Raw genomic sequence first — 17,180 nt, 5'->3', positions numbered from 1 at the left:
TAGATCTGTTACAATTTTACCCACCGTTACGTTGTCCTTCTCCAAATACTGTACATTTTAAAGTTTTCAGCAAGGGTTGAGGCTGTTTCAAGGGTATGAGAGGAATACTGGAAAACTTTAGAGCTGGACCATGCTGCTGCCTACAAGGAAGGCTAACATTGTTTTAAAGAACCCCAAGAAACAAGAGAAGAATCAGTGAACTATTCCCTGTGTTGCCCGCCTCATTTCTTTGTCCACCCAAGCCTTGCTTGACTGCCACCCCGTTAAAAAATTGTGTTGAAAAGACAAAATAAACTCTGCAAGTTGGAAACAGCCCAACTTCTTCCAAAGAGCAGTATGTAAGGAAGGGAGAAATGGCATTTTCTTCTGGCTCTTGTTCCCACCCTACCCCCTATTTGTCTTGGCTTTGTTTAGCTGTAGACAGGGAAAGAAAAGAAAAGAAAAGAAAAGAAAAGAAAAGAAAAGAAAGAAAGAAAGAAAGAAAGAAAGAAAGAAAGAAAGAAAGAAAGAAAGAAAGAAAGGGGGAGGGAAGGGACAAAAAGAAGGAGAAAGAGGACAGAGAGAAGGAAGGAAAGAAGGAAGGAAGGAATGTAGAAAGAAGAAAGCTGAGGGAGGGAGGACAGGAGGGAGAGAAGGAAGGAAGGAGAAAGGATGGAAGGAGGAAGGAAGGGAAGGAAGGAGCTATAGTCCAAAAGAAAATTAAAGTTCTTGCTTTATGTCTGAGTGAAATGGGTGTTTTGAATCAAAACTGATCTGCATCTATTTAATACACAAATACACAAATACACACACACACACACACACAAAACCTACAATTACACTCCTAATCTGACACAACCCTGGCTTTGCATACAAAGTGTACAGTCCTGGGGCAAAAAAACCAAACCAGAAATGTCTATAAAAGTAAAGTTGTGCTTTTATTTATTAATTAAAAAAAGTACAATCAGACACCATCCCGTTGGATTTCAGAAAGCATGGGCTTCTATTTGTTTTTTGTTTGTTTTTTACAAAATGACACAAATTTAGCTTATTATTATTATAATTTTCCCTTTTTTCCCCCCATTTATATTAATAATATTAATTTTTAGGCAGAACCGTTTCCTCCCGTTTTCCTGGTTCTGAGAAATGGATGGATGGACGGATGAAGGGATGGAGGTGAAGAGAGATTCCAAGAGAGTGAACTACTAGTTTGGAATGGAGACACAAACACAATTTACCTGTGTGTCTCTCTCTGTGTGTGTGTGTGTGTGTTTGTGGCTGGTTTGTTAAGCGAGGAGAGAGTAAAAAACAACAACACGGAAGTCCTTCCATTCTGCAGCCTCAGCTCCTGGTCCTCTGAGCCACTCAGAAAAGATTCAAGTCAACAAAAACCCTCCAGCCAGAGAGGAAAAAAAAATAAAAGACTGTATAGAAAAATGTCCCCCCCTCCTTCCCTCCTCTTCCAAGATAATCTTCTTTGGTGCAAAGAAAGCCATCTATGGACAAGGAAAAAAAATAAGAATGCTCCACCAAGCACGCTACATTTCGAATGAGGCTTTCCCCCCACCCCACCCTACCCCAAACACACAAAAAATAGAAACTGGTCAAGGAGAGCCAAAAATGGGCTCTCATACAACACGGATGCTTTGGTACACATTCCCAGCTTTGTCGCCAACTTCTCTCTCTCTCTCTCTCTTCTCAATTTTTTTCTGGGGTGAGTGGGGAGAAAGGCTCTTTTTTTTAAAAAAAAATGTCCACCCTTTTGTTCCATTTTTCTCGGTCAATGCCAAAAAAAGAAAAAGAAAGAAAGAAAAAAGTAAGATATCCTTTACGCTCTCTTCTGCCTTCCTTCCAAATTCCTAAAACTGGAAGGCCGTAGCTTCATCTCCGCAAATGGAATGGAATGCTCGTGGCCTTTCCAGTGGAACCAGTTGATTCCCTGCAAAATACAAAAGCGGTAAGGTGAGGTTGGAGGAAGGGACGTCCAATCGGACTAGGAGCATGGGGGGTGGGGGAGGGAATGATGGGACAACTTGTCATAGTCAATTTGCCATGGCCAACTCGCCATGGCCAAGTCACCACGGCCAACTTGCCATAGCCAACTCACCATGACCACCTTGCCATGGCCAACTCATGGCCAAGTCGCCATGGCCAAGTCGCCATGGCCAACTCGCCATGGCCAATTAACCATGGCCAATGTGCTATGGCCAGTTAACCATGGCCAACTCACCATGGCCAACTCGCCATTGCCAATTAACCATGGCCAACTTGCCATGGCCAATTAACCATAGCCAACTCGCCGTTGCCAATTAACCATGGCCAAATAACCATGGCCAACTTGCCATGGCCAACTCACCATGACCAACTCACAACATCCAACTTGCCAGGGCCCACTTGCTGTGGGAAAACTTGCCATGGGACAATTTACCAATTCTGTTGAATTATTTAAAATGGATACAAATGGTTTAATTTTTGCCATTCATGTTTCCTTGTGTCCCTCCTTTTGCACCCTTTCCTTAACAATTCTGTTCCACTGATTTTTTGATATTAGTATAGCTTTTGTCCCTGAGCAAGTTGTCCTACAGTGAGTTGGTCATGCCAAATTGACTGTAGCTAGCTAGCCATGGGAAGTGATGGGGAGTCCTTGGTGGCCTCTGAGCTTGGTTGGTTTTCTTGAAGACAATGCCACAGAATGTCTTCTAGGCCAATGGGTGCACAAGAACTCATCCAGAATGACTCACCTGGCTGTGACTGTTGTCTCCGTACCGACCCATAAGGTTGACTCGATGACAGTTTTTGTACCAGAACGCTCCTTTGTATGATAAGGCACAATTTGTGATGGCGGAGTCATTGTCCTTGTCAAAGGTGGAGAACGAGCGTCCATTGTGGTAATTCATGGAATCACCTAGATGATGGGAAGAAGATAATGTTTTTGACCGACAAATAAGGATAGTCATATAGTTATGGTGATTGTTATTGCTATTAGGTCATGGAGCTCTGGATTTTCAAAACGAGAGACAGAAGTAGCTAACAGAAGAGAATATTTGCAGATCAGGGTTTCTTGCAGATGTTTCATTGCCCAACTAAGTAACACCATCAATGCCAGGAGGAAGTGGGGTTTGCAGAGAGTTGTTGTAGTAGTAGTAATAGGAGGAGGAGGAGGAAGAGGAGGAAGAGGAGGAAGGGGAGGAATAACTGTGCAGTCTTTGGTGCTTTCTGGGCTTGGTTGTTTTCTTGGGTCTATGAAGAGAAGGAGAAGGAGTAGAGAGGAGGAGGTAGAGAAGGAGGAGAACTGTGGGGTCATCAATGCTTTCCGAGCTTGGTTGTTTTCTTGATGACATTTTATTACCCAACTAGGTAACATCATCACTGGTGCTAGAAGGGAATGGAGAAAAGGAGGAGGAGGACCGAGGAGGAGGAGCAGGAGGACTGTGGGGGCCCTCGGTGCTGGTTTTCTCGCAGCCATTTCCTGATCCAGTTAGGTAACATCATCAATGCTGAGGATGCATTCGTAGGACACTGATGATGTTCCCTAGTTGGGTAATGAAACGTCTGCAAGGAGGAAGAGAGCACCAAGGACCACACAGTCCCCCTCCTCCTCCTCTCTCCACAAACCCCACTCCCTTCTAGCACTGATGAGGTTACCTAGCCGGGTCATGAAATGTCTGCATGAAAACAACCCAGCTCACCGAGGATCCCAAAGAATTAGCTGCCAATCCTTCTTTCCACAGAACAAAGAGAAAGATCTACCTGCGTTACCACTGTAGCCATCTACTTTCAGCCGATAGCGTGTCCTGGCATCCCCCACGGTGAACTGGTTGTAGAGAGCATAGGCGGTCTCGTCGCGATCGCTCAGGTCCACCCTCAGCTCATACGGGCCTTGGGAAGTGATTCGGTGAAGCTTCTCCAGCCCTGCAGAAACAAACAAATGAAGGCTGTCAATTAAATGGTTGGATTGTCCAATGGCCATTGTTGCGTTACTTGTCTTCAACTCTAAGGGTTTGTAGGAAAACATGCATTTGAATTCAAACATTCATCTGTAAGGGTTGTTTTTTGAACATTCAAAATCTGCAACAAGAGTGGCATAATTTTGGTGTTTAAGGGGTGGTGCTTAATATCTAACAAGCGTATCTCTGTCCGTTGACCTTCATCGTTGACCTGTCCATTGACCTTTATTGATTGAGAAAGACCATTTGAAGTTTCTCCCCATGTCTATAGAGTCTGCCCATGATTTGGACTTTATGTGTTATGGGTTTTAGTCTGCATAGCCACAGATCAGAGATGAGTGAAACTATAATCTGGGGTATCTGGTCCCCAACCCCAGTTGGAAAGGCCGAGAATGTGGGAGAAATAACACCAAAACCATATTGGATGTTGTCCTTCTAGTGAAGCATACAGGAGTTTGAAGTACTCCATATTCATTTAGAAGAACCAACAGATCTTGATTAACTCAATAAGTTTTGTAGCCACGTACCTAGCCAGAATTCATGATTGGGATCCCCAAAACCACTCTCGTAAGTCCTCCAATTCTGGTAGAAGTCCACTTCGCCGTTCTGCCTTCTCAAAAAGACCTGGGGAAATCCCAATGCAATCGCGGTCATTTTAGAGGATTGTAAACAAGATCTGAGCAGGACACTGATAAGAACAAGTTACTAAACCTTCCTTAATATGGATTCTTAACAAAATAGAATTAGAATTAGAGTTAGAAATTAAAAATTAGAATTAGAATAGAACAACAGAACAAAACAGAATATAGAGTAGAGTAGAAATAGAATAGAATAGAATAGAATAGAATAGAATAGAATAGAATAGAATAGAATAGAATAGAATAGAATAGAATATGGAATGGAATGGAATAGAGCTAGAAGGGACCTTGGAGATCTTCTAGTCCAGCTCTCTTCTCAAGCAGGTGAACCTATACAATTTCAGACAAGTGGCTGTCCAGTCTCTTCTTAAAAACCTCTAGGGATGAAGCGCCCATGATTTCTGAAGGCAACTTCTGTTCCACTGGTCAATTGTTCTCCCTGAGGTGATCCAAAAATCCAACACTCTACTGCAGGGGTCTTCAAACTTGACAGCTTTAAGACTTGTGGACTTCAACTCTCAGAATTCCTCCTCTAGTCATACTAGCTCAGGAATTATGGGAGTTGAAGTCCACAAGTCTTAAACTTGCCAAGTTTGAAGACCCTTGGTCTACTGTAAGGGTTTCATATACAGAGAAGCTACAGAGAAGATCCGGGATCTGCTAGCTGGATTTGCAATCGTACCATCACAAGAGAACGAACTGCAGCCTTTTTCATCCATCTGCCTGTTGGACACAGCCTGGATTAGATGTCCATTCTGGGCTCCGTAGGAGTCCCTCTGAAGCATGGGAGAAGCTTCTCCCCTTTCTTAGGGTCTCCATGCACTGGTGCAAATCACAGACATGCTACACACACACAAAAATACTTTAAGAAGGGAGGAAAAAGCCAAAGAGAGAACTACGTACAATCCATCCGCCTCCGTCAGAGCTCATGTCACAATACACTTCAACAGGCTGAGATTGGTTGCCGTTGATATAGATGGTGTACAGTCCAGAAGCTATTTCCCCATTCAGCAGAGTTTGGGAGCAGTCTTTGGGGTAAGGGTAGAGAAGTCCAGCTGCAGGGAAGGGAAGGGAAGTCAAGGCATGTTGCAATCAGGGAAACTTGCCTCCTCCTCCTCCTCCTCCATCTCCATTTTTCCTCCTCCTTTTCCCCTCCTCCTTCTCCTTCCTTCTTCTTCCTCTTCCTCTTCTTCCATTTCCCTCCCTCTCTCTGCCTCCTCCTGCTTCTGCTTTTCTTTCTTTCTTTCTTTCTTTCTTTCTTTCTTTCTTTCTTTCTTTCTTTCTTTCTTTCTTTCTTTCTTTCTTTCTTTCTTTCTTTCTTCTTCTTCTTCTTCTTCTTCTTCTTCTTCTTCTTCTTCTTCTTCTTCTTCTTCTTCTTCTTCTTCTTCTTCTTCTTCTTCTTCTTCTTCTTCTTCTTCTTCTTCTTCTTCTTCTTCTTCTTCCCAATCTCCCACCATTGCTCCCCCTCCTTCTCCTCTTCCTTCAACTCCCTCTCCCCACCGCCTTCTGCTCCTTTTCCTCCCTCTCCTCCTATCTTTTGACATTCTCGGCCTCTTCCCTCTCTTCACACAATCTTTGCATTTCAACCATTAGGATGTGATTTAAAAAAGAAAGAAAGAAAGAAAGAAAGAGAGCTAGACACGGGGGCTGCGTTGTGGGGGTGTGGAATGCTGTTCTGTCCCTCCCGGCTATTTTAATTTCTTTGACTCTTCTCCAAGCGTCTTCTGGCCCATTATAAAACTGTATTATGCATCATTGTCCTTTTGCAAACTGTGATCTATCATCCCAGGCCTATGCCAATGGGGAAAATGGGAGGATTTGCTTTGCATAATGTCTGCCCCTGTCTCCCACGGGCACAAAATCATGTTCCCTCCGCAACATTATAGTCAAAAAAAGAAGGAGTTGTATTCCGTCACACCCCTCTCATTCAGAGGCTGCCAAGACGCTTTTGAAAAGAAAATTTCATCTCATCGCTTTCTATCTCCTTCCTTCCTTTTTCTGTTTTTAATTTATTTTTCTTCCTCTCCCCCCTCCAAACAGAATTGCCTTCTACAGATAGCCCTCCACTTCCGACCGCAATGGAGCCCAAACATTCTGTTGCTGAGCGAGACAGATAAGTGAGTTTTGCCCATTCTATATTCTTTTTCGCCACCATGGCTACGCGAATCACTGCAATTGTTTCATTAGTAACCTGGTTGTTAAGTGAATCTGGCTTCCCCCGTTGATTTCGCTTATCGGAAGGTCGCAAAAGTGGATCATGTAATCTCCCTGTCGCATGCAACCGTTATAAATACGAGCTGGTTGCCAACCACCTCAATTTTGATCCCCTTACTGTAGAGATGCTTCAATAGCCATGAAAAATTGTCATCCTAATTCCCCCTTTTTCAATGCCGTGGTAACTTCAGACAGTCACTAAGCCGACAAGTATCTTTCTTAGAAGCTCTTCCATTCTCCATCAAACTGGATCGAGAAGAATGTGGATATGACTTTCTTTGGAAACGCCGGTCACTTACTTGTGGTGAACGTGGTTTGGATGAAGTCGCTCTTTAATGTGTGGAGCAGGGCCTGCAGCTTTGCCTTGTATAGAGTGGAGGAACTCAAGTCTGCTAAGCTGTATGAAGTAGATTCGGGCCCCAGGACCACTTCCTGCCAGAGAAATAAAAGCAAAAGAGGAAAATGAATGAAGGTGGGCTCTGGTTGAATAATTCATGCAACTTTTAAGAAAACAGTGCCGAAGATGGATGAAATCGGGGCTCTAATTTTCTCCCAAAGTTTACTTCTATTGAGAGTTTTGCAGAGGCGACAATTCAGCACCAGAAAAATAAACACAGATGGCTGATGCTTCATTTAACATCTTTATAAACACAATACAATTTTACAAACCAGTTGTAGATTTCTCCAACATGGAGCAAACGCGGACAGAAGTAGACAACATGTTGCAAGTTCAGAGCTACAGGAGTAACTTCAGAGGGTGGGGGACACGACATCATCTAACTCGAATCTACAACACAGTCCTTTCAGCAGTTCCAAGAAAGCTCCTCACCCATTTGCACCACCCAGGTAACTCTGAGGACACAGATAAACCTCCAAGTGGCCTCAATGACTCTCTAAAAGAAGGCAAATGACCAGCCGTCTGCAAGGAATATCAATCCTTCTATTTCCCACCATCTGGTCAACTTCTTGGATGAGAAGCAAAATGTGTACAAAAGAAAAACAAGAAAGTCTAGCTGCCTCCCGAAAAAAACCACCTTTGGGACTCTGGAGTCAAGTTTAACTTCCACTGCTTCCATCCATGCTGTTGTTTTTTTTCTTCACAACATAATGGAAGCATCGTTGTCTTCCATGTTGTCCCTTTACTTCCCACTGGGAAATGGAGATGTCAGGAGAAAGTTCTTTAAATGCTACAGATAGAGCAGAGATGCTTCTGCATGTAAGAGAGGACCAATTCTGGACCTAAACCCTTCCTTACCTTGATTTTGCCATCAGCAGATTCGTAGATCAGAAGGTAGCCTGTGATAGACCCCTGGGGTGGCTTCCATGTGAGGACAGCTGTTTCAAACTGGACATCAGAAGCAGTCAGAGATCTGGGAGCATCAGGACCTAATATTGTGAGATGGGTTACAGGAATCAGATTGATGGAACTCCATCAGCCCAAATCTAGCTGGAAACAGATCACCAAGATGATGTCAAGAGACGACATGTCAACCACATCCTTATCAATCCCCAAGAATCAAGAATCACACATAGAACGACTCAAGTAGTTCCCTTTATTGTTCTTCACCTACAGACAGGGTCTTGCCAGACTAAAGCAACTATTTGCATAACTATAGATATACTCTTGCAACGGAGAAGCCATTGTAACCTCTTCCCGCCAACCAAACTTCCCAATCTTCGCTGCCTCTTTGCCCTCTGGAAAGCAGCTCCTCCTTTCTGGGAATCCAGACTACATTCTACCACATTATTTAAAGTTTTGCTAATGTGCCAACGTCTTGCTACTTTGAGACTCCCCCAAATGTACAAGACACTTCATCACACCTTGCAATGTTGATGCACTCTGAAATGAAATTTTGGATCTTTTTTTTGGTAAGCTTCCTAGGAAGCTTCTATTCAGAAGGTCTGAAGCTTCCTCAAAGGGTCTACATTCCATTCAAGACAAAGCAAGGCAACCTTTATTGTCGCTTTTTTTTTCCTGTGGACCCGCTGGCACACATTTAAAAAAAGGAGAAAATGAAATTCTGATGCCCGCACTCAAAAGAAAAATAAATACATAACCATACTCATATAGGCACACACGTATATGCATATACATGCTACACAAAGAGACACACACAAACAAACAAACACAAACAAACACATGAAGCTTCACTTGTGAGACCTTTCCACTTGTGCACGTGGAACTTCAGGCGCAACCCAACTTTAGGGATCTCAGCAAATGAGACAAAACCCAGCCAAGTTACCTGTAATGAATCTGGCCGAGAGAATCCTGCTTTTCTGAGGGCCTTTGATGGCTTGAATCTTGAGGGTGTATTCCGTAGCCGGTCGAAGGCCAACGAGATCATATTCCATGGTATTGCCAGATACCCTTTGTGTCACTTCTGTCTCTAAACAATCCAAGAAGGACAAACATATGATAAATGAGCAAAGCACGGATTGTTCTTCTTACTTTGCTTATTCTAAAAGACATTCATTAATTCAGTGCTTGTAGATTTTGAGAAATTTCATGCTGGAATGATCTCTGGCGATGCAGAATAGAGCAGTTGGGCTCTATACCTGCCTCTTGAGATGTAGTTCCTTTTTAGGTTTGATAGCGTGGTTTTCTGGCCTTGATATAAAAGCAAAGGTTCCCCTCGCACCTATGTGCTAGTTATTTCTGGCTCTAGGGGGTGGTGCTCATCTCTGTTACAAAGCTGAAGAGCCAGCGCTGACATCTCTGTGGTCACATGGCTGGCATGATTAAATGCTGAAGAAGCACGCAACGCTGTTACCTTCCCACCAAAATGTTTTTCTACTTGAATTTTTTTACGTGTTTTCAAACTGCTAGGTTGTGTTCTGACCCAGCCAAATTCCCCGAGAGCAAACCCAGATAAACTCAGTAACTCACACTTTCATGGCTTTAATCTACAAATAAACCTCTTTGTAGATAACAGATGGCTTGCAGCCAATTAGTCCAATTAGAAAAACCTTGGCAGAGGTCTTCAAATAAATCAGAGTCTGTCATCACAACGTTTTGCAAAGGCAAAAACCATTTGAAACCAGGCTTATATTCCCTAGAGAAAAGGACCATTATGTTGCATCCTTACTCCCGAGTCATCTGTGCAGCTTCAGCTGTTCTCTTCTACAAATCATCCTGTGCTCACGTGCACTTAGCACAGGCTCTTCTGGAACCTCCTCATCACTGCTGCCATCCCCCACCATCCATGAAGGCAGCAGTCTACCCCCTGATGGTCCCGGCCCTCCTCCGAGTCCTCGCTCTCCTCCACCGTCTGCACCTGCTGCCCGCTAACCACAACTGGTTGGCAGAAGCTGGGAAGCTCACTCCGTTACACGGCGCTAGGGATTCGAACCACCGAACAGCCGACCTTTCTGATCGACAAGCTCAGCGCCTTAGCCACTGAGCCACCACGTCCCTCGTTCCTGTCATAAAGTGATCCGATTGGATTTGATCCTCAATTTTCCCAGAGTGGCTGGCCAGATTGGAATAGCTTTACCCTTTCTTCAGAGTAATCAGAACTTACCTCCTTCTGCAAGATAGGATATCAAATATTTGTCCACAGCGGCAAGGGCTGGTTGCCAAACAGCTAAAGCTTTGGAGTCCGTGATGTTTACTACCCTCAGCCCAGACGGACTATCCAATTCTAGAAAGAGAGTGACACCATTACAATGAACAACAACTTCCTGGTTGAGCACATAGAACTTACGTTAAATAAATCCGAAAAGTGATTTTTTTTTTTTTTCAAGAGGCAATTGGACTTTCTGGGTTTTTCTATGAAGACGTTTCGCTTCTCACCCAAGAAGCTTCTTCAGCTCTACAATAATTAGGTTTCCCATAAAGAAGACAGAAGGACTCACCTAGTCCCTCCTAAATGTTGTCCTGGCTGCCCCAAGAATATGCGAAGTTCAAGAAAATGCAGTTTGCGGACATGTAGTCCAAATAAAAAGAATGAAAGGAATGGGACGAGGGACTTAAAAAAACATGTTAAAACAAAGCAGTCTGGCGTATATTCCCTCGTAAAAAGAGGCCCTTGGCTTAAAGTTCAGCCTGAACTCGTCCAGTCCATCGGTCTTTGCAGACAGCTCTTCTGTTTGTGTTTCCAACCCCAAGCCATTTCTTGGAGAAAACAAAACAGAGATTGGGGATGGCGTGGGAAGGGTTGAACAGAAGGCCAAAATTCAGTGGCGATTTTTCATCCTCACTCCCAGCTTCCTTGGTGCTCAATCAAAGGAGCTGTCATACTTTACATTAAAGCCGGCTGGAATCTTGTCTGGTTCGGGCTGAATCAGCTTTGCAAGAGGGTTGAGTTATTGGCCTCATTAACCAAGGGAACAGATCATTGCTTAAACTATTCCACATCTGCTTTGCCGTTCACCCTCCAAGAGTAACTAAACCCTCTGCAAATGGATAGGAATGAAAAGTGTTGAACGTTTAAAGAAGGCCGAGAAGAGCAACAAAGGTGATTAGGGGACTGGCGGCTAAAACATACGAAGAATGGATGAGGGAATTGGGTATGTTTAATTTAATGAAAAGGAGGACGCAAAGGGTCCCTCTTCCTCCTCCTCCTCCTCCTCTTTTTCTCCTCCTCTTCCTCTTCCTCTCCCTCTCCACAGACCCCATTCCCTTGTAACACTGAGGATGGACAAATGTACATACCTGTAACTAGAGATCCAGAAACAGGGTCACTTTCTTCAAAACCTTTGATAGCTACAACATTGACGATATATTTTATGCCAGGGATCAGATCGACTAGCTTGATTCTACTCCGGTTTCCATCCACGGTCAAAGATTTGAAGTGGTCTGGAATAGAGGACAAATAAAACTGTCAGTCTGGGCTTTCACAGAGGGTCTTTTTTAAAAAACAAACAAACAACCCCTATCCTTTCAGTTGCGTATAAAGTTACATCTTTAAAAAAAAACCAGAACAAAACAGAACTAACTAGCAATATCACTGGAAAATGCTCAAAGGCATTTTTCTCAATTTGCATATACTTTCCTCTTAAGGTCTGCTACCATGTTTCCCCCAAAACAAGACCTTGTCTTATATTTTTTTGGCCACCCAAAAAGCCACCAGGTCTTATTTTCGGGGGACGTCATTCACTGACTAACGTCACTTACATGTGTCAGCCCTGGTCTCTTTTTCGCTGTCAGAGACCTTCAAGAACTTCTTCTGCAACTGGCAAGGCTTTCCTGAAGGCCTCTGCAGATGATAACAGAGCTCTGGATCGATCCTGAGCTTTGTTCTCAGCTCCAGAGGCCTTCAGGAAAGCCTTTCCAGACTTGCTGGCTGGATAAGAAATGGGCTGGCAAGGCAGGTGTTGGGGTGTGCGAGGACTGGCTACAACTGTCCAAAGGTAAGTAGTAGGGCAGTTCCACCCCCCCACCCCCATCCCCACCCTAGCTTAATTTTTACCCGTCCACTCTGGAGTGGGCAGGATCTTAATTAGGGCCTATTTTTTTGGGGGGGGGGGTAGGGCTTATATTGGGTGCACGTGTATAAATCTAGCTAGGACTTACTTTCAGGGTAGGTGGTATTTTCGGGGAAACAGGGTAGTTTTTAAGGGAGAATATTTGTAGCTCAGGGATGAAATTTGGGGTCTCTGGTCCTCTCTGGGCCTGGTTGTTTTCTTGCAGATGTTTCATTGCTTAAACTATTGAGTAATGCGATGGTGTTGAGATTGCGAAGCTGATATGCACGCCATTAAACATATTGTGCAAGATTGCGTTCTCTGATTCCTTAGAAGAGCTGAATTGGATATCCAGTTATGAAGCCACTGCTGCACCCCACATAAATTTTGTATATGCTTAGGTGGACTGTGTGCATATCTTTCCTTTCCTTTTGTTGTGTTCTCATCATATACTAAATAACAGATAATAATTACTTAAATTACATAACATCATCAGCACTACGATGATTAGTTCTGATGATGTTCCCTAATTTAGGATATGAAACATCTGCAAGAAAACAACCAAGCTCAGACAGCACCAAGATCTCTTAGTTTTCCTCCTCCTCCTCCTCCTCCTCCTCTCCACAGACCCCACCCTCTTCTAACACTGATGATGTTACCTAGTTGGATCATAAAATGTCTTCAAGAAACATCCAAGCTCAAAGAGCACCAAGGACTCCATGTCCCCCCACCTCCACAGACTCCACTCCCTACTAGCACTGATGACATTACCTAGTTGGGTCATGAAACATTTGCAAGAAAACAACCCAGTTCAGAGAGCACCAAGGACCCCTCATTGTGTTCTTTTTTTGACAATCAAGCACTCTTTCTCATGCACAGTCTCCCTTCAAGTCTTCACTTTTGCAAGCTGCTTCCTTTAATATGATACAATCTATGCTTGGTTTAATCAACATAATCCTCAAAGCAGAACATATGGTTAGCCAAGGTAGGCAGCCAGCCAGCCCTGTTTTTTTACCTCCAGGTTCTGGACCGTATGAAATTCGGAAACTGTCAACTCGCGTCAAGGGAGGCTTCCAACTAACCACAGTTGAAGTTTCAGTAATTTCTGAGAAAGAGATTTCCTTCGGGGATCCCACCGCTGTATATAGAAAGTGATGAAAAAAAAGAAAAGGAGTTAGCACACATTTCAAGTAGCTCGGTGAGCTGGGGAAAACGCACACAGAGTCTCGAGAGCAGGAGCTACAGTGAAGATTGTGTTAAACCCAGTGTTATGACTAGAACGAAATTAAGCTCCATAAAAGAAAAGTCTTTGTTTGCAAACAAGTTTCTCATCAGCCCAGCTTTTACTTATAATAGTAAACTTTTTGGCAGGGGAAAGTATTGAATAAACACTGCAGAAAAACAAATAATCTCTATTTTGGACTATGAGTAATTTCGATTCTGAGCATTATGTCATCCTCGAGGTATATACAGAGCTTAAGCATTGTAGCTGTACCTTTAAAGATTTTTAAAATATATTGCTTGAATATTCTTAGGTTTCTTCTACCCTCTTTTCTAATTTGTCTGCCTCCAAATGCAAATTAAGGTTTTCTTTCAATGTCCCCCAAAATGAAAGCTATTGAAGGGCAGAGAGAGAAAAAGAGAGACAGAGACAGAGAGAGACAGAGACAGATCAAACAAATGAATGAACGACCAAGATTTAAAATCCTTGATTTGGGAATATTTGCATTTCAAATGGTAGTATCTTAATTACTAAAAAAAAAACAACTAACCCAGGAAGATAAGGTTGAAACATCTACGTCCAATTTAACGACTGGTTAAACAGGCTGTTTTCTGTTAGCTTATTTGTTTATTGTTTATGATTCTAAAGGACAAGATGGATGTGCACAAAATCTCCACCGTTCCATATTCCATCTCTAAAATGACCATTATCCATCCCTACAGAAAATAAGCTTACCAAGTCCACCAATTTAAACAAGAAACACATTCTTTGGGTTGGTGGGGGAGGGAGGAATTTCCACAAAATCATTTCACGGGGTTTTCCTAAACCGGTGATCACTTCTATGTATGCTGCTTGGCCTAGACAAAGTTCGCGTTTGGTACCCCTTTTTTTTGTACGGTGAGAAAGGAAAGGAAACCGTAATAGATACCTTTGAAATATAGATGATTAAGAAGGGTTAGTAAACATAAAAGAGGGAGAGAGGAAGAAATAAAAGCACCCTAGAAAGAGAAAACTTACAAGAAAGCTTGGATTATTAGTCACTGTAAGCACAATTCGACAGAGTCGCCAACACACCAGTCTTGTTGAAAAGATTGGGAGGTAGGCCAGAACACTTTTGGCTACTTAAACCATAGCACACATTAAGTGAAAGTTAGAGCAGATGGATACGAAAAGTTGATTTTCTGGGTTGGAAAGAAGGATAATTTTCTCCCACAAAAAAAAGGGGGAGAGAATTTCAATAACTGAGAGTCATATGGGAAGTACCTAAATTTGAGAGTTAAAATAAATACAAATGAGTACATCGCAAATCTATGATTCTATGTTTATCCTTGTATACAAGGGGCCTTGTTGGAATGTGTTTGTATACAACAACAACAGTAGCATTCAGCCAGTAGATGGCGGTGTTTACAAGTTTGGATCTATGGTATATTCTCTATGCTCTTTTGTTCTCAGTAGAGTTTCTGGTTTCCTGTTGCAGTTAAACAATTGAGCAGTAAAGCACATGGTGACAGTATAGCAGTTGAGCAGTAAATCACATTTGTTTGCTCTGTGATGCTATATATAAATAGAATTCCTAACAGGCCTGCATTGAGAGCTTATCTGAGGATTGTGCTCAACATTATCACTTGGAAAAATACAGGTAGTTCTCAACTTGCAATAACAACCGAGCCCAAAATTTCTGTTGCTAAATGAGGCATTTGTTAAGTGAGTTTTGCCCCATTTACCATCTTTCTTGCCACAGTTGTTAAGCAAATCACCATGTTGCTAAAATAGTAACAGTTATTAAGTGAATCTGGCTTCTCATGGACTTTGCTTTATCAGAAGATCACAAAAGCTGTTCACATGATCCCCAGATACTGCAACTGTCATAAATATGAACCAGCTGCTGAGCATTCGAAGTTTGATCACATGACCAGATGGATGCTGCCGGAAAAACAAATGCTTGTAAATCACTTTTTTCAGTGTCGTTGCAACTTTGAATGATCACTGAACGAACTGTGGTAAATTGAGAACTACCTGTAAATGTGATAGACAAACACACTCACCAATACAAATACAAACACGTATATAAGCATGCATGTGGCCAAACGGTGTGGTTGTGATCCTCGACAAGCCAGAGATGGACCGAGGTACCTGTCATAGCAATTGCATTTACGGGCTGGGAACGCCGTCCGCTGATAACTCCGTAGAGCTCTACATAATATTCGGTCCCTTCTTTCAGCCCTTGGATGTCCTGAGTTCGTTGATGACCTGGTACGATTATCTCCAGAGGTTCTAAAAGCCTGTTGGAATCCCTGATTTTAAGGACAAAACTGTCAAAGGCTCCTTCATCCGCTGTCCAAGACAGGCGGAAACCGTGGGGGGTAGCGTCCGATACCAAAAGGTGATCTACTTCAGGTTCGGCTTCTGCAATGGCAAAGGAGGGTTTTAATGTCCTTTTTGGAAAAAAGAAAGAAAAATATCCAATAGAGAATCTAAGTCCGAGTTAGTTTAGGGAGGTGAGCATTCCGACTGCAAGTCCGGAGGGATAGAAGCAAACACCGTGCTATTTGGAAAGTGGGGAGGAAAAAGTCATCCAGTGATTAATAGAAAGATTCATTCCAAAACAAAGATGGAGGTTGCAGAGATGATCTTCATGGGATTCAAACTTGCACCGATCTGTAGAAGCCACGCTTTCCCCTACCATGCAAAATGAAACATGCTAGTAGTAGTAAGAGTGATATTCATTCATTCCCAAGGGGAGACATGATAGCAGTGTTCTGATATTTGAGGGGCTCCTAGGAAGACAAGAGGTTCAAACTATTTTCCGAAGCACCTCAAGACAGGACAACAGATGGAAACTAATCAAGGAGAGAAGCAACCTAGAACTAAGGAGTGAGGACAATCGACCAGTGGGATAACTTGCCTTCAGAGGTTGTGGGTGGAGGCTTTTAAGAAGAGACTGGACAGCCATTTGCCTGAAATGTTATAGGGTTTCCTGCTTGAGCAGGGTGTTGGACTACATGACCTCCAAGGTCCCTTCCAAACCCTTTTTTTCAGTGCCATTGTAACTTTCAATGGCCACTAAATGAATGGTTGTAAGTCAAGAACTACCCATACTAAACTTCTCCAAAACTGTGTGGAGAGTTTGATGCTTGTACTTAAGGAAGCAGTAAATTCTTATAGGTGTCCTCAGCTAGGTTGCACCTCTGATCCTATAAAGCTCCCTCAGGAGTGAGGGGAATGCTAGACAAACCCTTGATGAGTGATCATGTACAGGGATTAACTTTGAGTAAGATAGACAGAATACGCTGTCGGATTGAGGGTCAGTGATGGAGCATTTGAGGTCCCCCATGCAGTCTTTAAGTTGCTTGCTTTGTGGTAGGAGAACGGTTGAAGATCAGAAAAGTCAATGCTAAACTAGAAAGAGCTGAGATGGTGTGGATGGAGCTTTCCAAAAGTACATTCTTCTTTGAAACCAGGTCGAGGAAGAGCTAACGCCTTCTGCAACACACCGGTAACGTGTCCTTTTGATGATGATCAACTTTGGATGGTAGTGAGCTTGTCTTTATATTGGAAACAACGATGCTAAATGAAGATCACACTGTGATGGATCCCAAGGTTGTTTAAAAGATGGAGTATTGAATTTTGGAAGTGTGTCCCCAAGTTTGGCCAGCTATTTAATACAAGGGTTTAGAAGTCTAGGAGCTAACCTAAACATCAGCTTAATCGTTCTGGATTATACCATTTTCTTGACCTTCTTTTAAAGATGTTGCTTTTTCAAAGACAGAGGAC

The 17,180-nt window shown here is 42.9% G+C and overlaps 1 protein-coding gene across 5 annotated transcripts in view; it reads right to left on the bottom strand.

The window, feature by feature from the left end:
- Positions 1 to 898: 898 nt before the first annotated feature.
- Positions 899 to 17,180, bottom strand: part of TNC (tenascin C) — a 51,559-nt gene continuing 35,277 nt past the window's right edge. For 4 of the 5 annotated variants that reach the window (XM_087914482.1, XM_026712443.2, XM_087914479.1 and 1 more), the window contains 12 exons: positions 15,540 to 15,812; positions 13,200 to 13,322; positions 11,433 to 11,576; positions 10,300 to 10,419; positions 9,022 to 9,165; positions 8,034 to 8,164; positions 7,078 to 7,210; positions 5,468 to 5,619; positions 4,454 to 4,550; positions 3,730 to 3,891; positions 2,721 to 2,884; positions 899 to 1,918 (listed from right to left, as the gene is read on the bottom strand). In XM_087914482.1, the coding sequence (XP_087770608.1) occupies positions 1,808 to 1,918; positions 2,721 to 2,884; positions 3,730 to 3,891; positions 4,454 to 4,550; positions 5,468 to 5,619; positions 7,078 to 7,210; positions 8,034 to 8,164; positions 9,022 to 9,165; positions 10,300 to 10,419; positions 11,433 to 11,576; positions 13,200 to 13,322; positions 15,540 to 15,812 (1,754 nt within the window). In that variant the 3' untranslated portion in view covers positions 899 to 1,807. The remainder of the gene's footprint in view (positions 1,919 to 2,720; positions 2,885 to 3,729; positions 3,892 to 4,453; positions 4,551 to 5,467; positions 5,620 to 7,077; positions 7,211 to 8,033; positions 8,165 to 9,021; positions 9,166 to 10,299; positions 10,420 to 11,432; positions 11,577 to 13,199; positions 13,323 to 15,539; positions 15,813 to 17,180) is intronic. The other variant, XM_087914481.1, reaches the window with a different exon arrangement.

Source organism: Pseudonaja textilis, chromosome 17, assembly GCF_049901715.1.
Source record: "Pseudonaja textilis isolate UNSWEBS1 chromosome 17, rPseTex1.2, whole genome shotgun sequence".
Taxonomy (NCBI): Eukaryota; Metazoa; Chordata; class Lepidosauria; order Squamata; family Elapidae; genus Pseudonaja; species Pseudonaja textilis.
Note: the sequence above shows the minus strand (reverse complement) of the source record. Positions and strands in the feature narration are given on the sequence as shown.